Source organism: Octopus bimaculoides, chromosome 2 (assembly GCF_046866305.1).
Source record: "Octopus bimaculoides isolate indiv1 chromosome 2, ASM4686630v1, whole genome shotgun sequence".
In the NCBI taxonomy this organism is placed as follows: Eukaryota; Metazoa; Mollusca; class Cephalopoda; order Octopoda; family Octopodidae; genus Octopus; species Octopus bimaculoides.
Window position 1 is genome coordinate 88970913 of NC_142929.1, and position 5000 is coordinate 88975912.

At 37.1% G+C, this 5000-nt stretch overlaps 1 protein-coding gene across 2 annotated transcripts in view; it reads right to left on the minus strand.

Moving 5' to 3' along the window:
• Nucleotides 1-5000, minus strand: part of LOC106875857 (acidic mammalian chitinase) — a 61281-nt gene that overhangs the window by 24662 nt on the left and 31619 nt on the right. For both annotated transcript variants that reach the window (XM_089347146.1, XM_089347147.1), the window contains exon 9: nt 3038-3159. In XM_089347146.1, the coding sequence (XP_089203272.1) occupies nt 3038-3159 (122 nt within the window). The remainder of the gene's footprint in view (nt 1-3037; nt 3160-5000) is intronic.

Consider the following 5000-nt stretch of genomic DNA (forward strand, 5'->3'; position numbering starts at 1 on the left):
TTCTTAATGAGGATGCCGAGGGAGGGAATTTGTTGATGGCTATATTCCATTGAATTGAATGTTTACGCCAAGTCCATTTATAAGTGCTTGAAATTCTTTAAGTCTCTCTATACTTTCAGACCGAAGAGTGCAGTATTGTGAATAATACTTGGCACGATGTATAGAAGATGCACACTTTCCAACAAAGATTGTGATGAGTAATGAGGCTACATTCAAATTAAATGGATCAATTAATCGCCACAATTGCACCTACTGGGGACCTGAGAATCCGCATTCTCAGGTCCCCAGTATGTTATAGTGAAACACCATGTTAAATTTACCAGGAGTTACAGTGCGGTGTGGCGTATCATCAAGAAGATTAACTGGACCATTCTTTTTTGATGCTACTGTGACTGGTCCCATTTACTTGAACTTGCTGCAACAGTCTGTCATGCCAAGCATTAGAGAAAACTTTGAAGATTAAGAGTTTCCTTTTCAGCAAGATGGGGTACCCCAACACTACCATCATGATGTTAAATCCTTCCTTGATGAGATCTTGTCAAACACGTGGATTGGACGAAGGAGTTTCGTTGAATACCCTCCACGTTCACTAGACCTCACACCACTAGAACTTTTTATGGAGATGCCTAAAAGACGCTATGAAACCTGCAACGGTCACTGACTTGAGAGAAGCCACTGAACAAGACTCCACACAAACGAATTCTTTCGAGATGTTTGCAATTTCATTGCTTCGCGTTGTCGGCAGTATTTGGACCAGAACAGACGTCAGTTTGAAAACAGGCGTTGACAAAAGAATGAAATAATGCCTGTAGATTCTATTAAATTTTGGAAATAAGATGTATTTTAATAAACACCTACTTTACAATTATTTAAAGTGTGTATACATTTGTTTGGGCTACCCTGTGTGTACATATATATATATATATATATATATATATATATATATATATATATATATATATATATATACAGGACATTCGGAAAAGCGGTGGCTGGAAAAAGATTTTTGCTCAGATGTGTGTGTGTGTCCATGCAGGGGGGGGGGGGGCAGGGGAAGAAGGAGAAAGGTGACATGCACAGACTGTTGTTGCTCTAGTAGCCAGTCTATTTCGTGTAGTTCCTGAGGAACCACTTGGTGTTGGTAGCTTTGTCGGTTACTTCACTGCATCTGTCTCTTATGCGTGTTGTCTCAGTCTGTATGTATGCAGCTTTGGCTCTGGTGGGTAGGGCTGATTCGTGATGTACGAACAGATTCCAGCTGGCCGCTTTTTATAAAAATTCGTATACATACGTACATACAGACAGACATTCATACACGCATACATGCTCACACACTCGCGCTACTAATCTTTAATAGAGGCAACAGAGTGACTCAAGAGTCGTGAGTTTCGTTCATTGGCACTTATCAAACTTATCGAGTTTGATAAGTGCCAACGCACGAAGCTTTTGGCTCTTGAGTTACTCTGTTGCTTCTGCTGAAGATCAATAAAAAGTATACATATAATCATATTTTGAGTTCTATTTTTCATGTTTACATCGCCAGATATATATATATATATATATATATATATATATATATATATATATATATATATAAAATATAATATATAAATGGCAATTTCTGTCTTCCTGTTTGTCCGCTACCATCTTGCTGCCTTAACCAGCGAACCAATCTTCACAAATCTTTGCTTACATGTTAAACTAGCATCCAGTTCAATAATAGACTAATTGGGTTTCAATAAAAATTTATAATGCGCCCGCTCGATGGGTTGGGCGAATTATATGACAAAATGAGAAGGGTGCAAAGAGTATTAGTGTGAGAGAAATGTAGTAGCAGAGTGTGACTGATACCAGAGAAGGGTAGAACAGCATTGTGCAAGCGACAAATATGGAGTGGAAATGCGATGTAAACGTTACTACAGCTGTCATATACACATGATTTCGTAAATACACACACACTGACACACATACATGCACATAAGTAACTTGCAAAATGCTGATGCAGGGGAAGATAGGTGAGTGTGAGGAATACGTAGCTTTAAGTAGAGGGGGTAGGTGGCTTTTCTACTGTCCATCGCATAGAAACACTCATACACAGATAGATAGATATACACATACACATACATACATATATATATATACGTACATACATACATACAACATACATACATACATACATACATACATACATACGTACGTACGTATGTCTACTATACACCATTTTAAACTCGTGATTACCTGTGTGTACATTTGTAAATGTGTGCGTGTGTCTATGTGTGCGTGTTACGTTCTATAACTGTCTGTCTCTCTACTTTTGTCTCTCACATATTGTGAGATTTTAAAATTACGTCAAAATTTTCAAATTTGGCATATTGAAATAATTTTCCACGTTAAATCCGATTTTGTCATTTATTTGTTCCAGAAAAATTGCGGAAAAATCTTACTGAGGTTTAAGGTTTAATTTTACCTAATCGTAAAACAGGATTTGGAAGCTGGTATTTTCTTCATGATAGCTGTTTATCTCAAAATGAAAGCAAAGTCATTAGGAGGAATTTTTATTAAAGAAACGAAAGCAAAGCATTACGACGACCAAAGTTGTAAGAACTTCTGAAGTTTTAATAAGTTTTAATAAATAAAGTCATGCAAAACGGTTGAACAGACATGTAAATAATTCTAAAAGGGGGAAAAAAAAATCCTCAACGAAGTTTTTGCGAAAAATTGCACAAATCTGTCCAGACCAAGAGGTCTATCTGTTGGGGGAAGGCATGGCCTGACATGGAATAAACAAAAATTTATATAAGACATTCTATTGTAAAAATTGCTCGGCAACGACGGGCTATTCAGCTAGTATATATATATATATATATATATATATATATATATATATATATATATATATATATTTACATATAGTGGGGGCGTGAGTGGGTATAAATTTCTACTGATAAATGTTTGAGCTCTTTGAGAAAATACTTTATTTTCTTTGTCTAAAGGCATCTTAGATAAATAAGAGAAAGAAATATCAAAGAACACTTACAAAGCATTGAATATAGTTGTCATTAAAGGATATTTTTGTCCACCACACATTCCGCCAAAATCATCCAAATCGTAAGACCAAATCATTATACCACCAAAACCCCTTTTCTTTATCCATTCAGCCTGTTATAAGATTAAGAATATTTTGTTACAGTCTGTTTGACTGAAACTCTGTACGTTTTATGAAATAAATATCAAATGCTATGAAAATGTAAATGAATGGAATACAAATATTTGGTAATTTTTATATGAAGATTTTCATTTCTTCCCCGTTTTTATTTGTCTGTCGATAACTTTCGAAATCAGGCAATGACCTTTTTATAAATTTTTAGTTAGGTTTAGCGACTCTATGTATATCCTTCAGAAGCACACCTCCTGCTGTGACGGCAACAATTTTGCCGTTGTACATTTAAAACATGTGTATGTTGAAGACAGTTGTGAAAATGCGGGCGAGAAATGAATCCCAAAAGGTTAACAATCGGGAAAGAAAGGAATTAACATAGTAGTTAGTACTGTAACTAGTGAGAGGGTGGGAGAGAGAGAGAGAGAGAGAGAGAGAGAGAGAGAGAGAGAGAGAGAGAGAGAGAGAGAGAGAGAAAGAGATGGGAGAAAGAGAGAGAGAGAGAGAGAGAGAGAAAGAGATGGGAGAAAGAGAGAGAGAGAGAGAGAGAGAGAGAAAGAGATGGGAGAAAGAGAGAGAGAGAGAGAGAAAGAGATGGGAGAAAGAGAGAGAGAAGGAGAGAGAGTGAGAGTTCAGAAAGAGTTACAGTATGTGTGACGGAAGAAGGGGAAACGAATGTGTCAGTGAATTTGGATGTAGGGAGTATGTAAATAGCCTGTTTCGAGGAGCAGAGATCATTGCTGTAGAAGTAGAAAGGAAAGGACGGGGTGCTGCGAAACTGAGTGACTATGGGCGAAAGGCTGCAGTATGTCGGTGTATGATTCTATACCATGCAATAGAGTGTCTTATATTTTATGTGGTTTATGCTATTCTTGTTTGTATAGTGGCAGCGCATTCGCTTGTGCATAACAGCAGCACATTTTTGTGTATAGCAGTGGCACATTCATGCAGTATTTCGTTATTAGCTTTACATTTTTTCATACGATTTTGTTCTAAACAAGGCTTGAGACCACCTGCAGCGTAATAGACTACAAAGAAGGAAAAGAAGGGACCTACAAATTCGAAAAATTAACAGATTGCTTAAAGGACTGAATAAAGGCGATGGGAGTGAGTTTTGCAGAGTTTGCAGTTCTAAGGAACAGAAGTGTTTTCCGGATCTGAAGAGAAAGGCTAGTCTTTGAGATACCGTTGTCAGATTATAAACGTGAAATCCCCAGAAGAGATCTCCAGGGATTGCAATGCATACCATTTCAAGAGATTTTGAAGATTTTATGCATGATTAGAGAGAAAGAAGCAGACGATTGTTTCCATGGTGAATGCAGTGATTGTGTAAAAGTGATGTGGAAAGATACAAGATTGAAATATTCTCATAAGAGAATGTTTCCCGGATCTCAGTTTATGGACACAGTGCTGGCTTAATTTGAATGTGCAGGCTGTGTGAGTCTGACTCCTGTTTAGAGAAGGTTAGAAAGGAGTAACGAGCATCAGCCGAATAGTTAGGGGCAGGTATTAGAGGGGAGAAAAAGTCCAGTCGATTGTTGTGCATAAAAGGAAGCGAATGAGTGATATAAAAGACTCTTTGGGCACAGCAGAGTTGATAAGGTGTACGTTAGAGGTAGAAAGAGAGAGAAAGATAAAAGAAGAGAGGTGAAGAGAGAGAAAGATAAAAGAAGAAAGTAGGGAGAGAGAGAGAGAGAAAGATAAAAGAAGAGAAAGATTGAGAAAGAGAGGCAACCTGTAAGGAGGGACTAAATATACATCTTATGCTCTCTAAGCTTTTCCTTACAAAATACTTGTTTGAGAATCACCATTCTGTGAGAAAAATAGAAAAAATTTCAGTGAG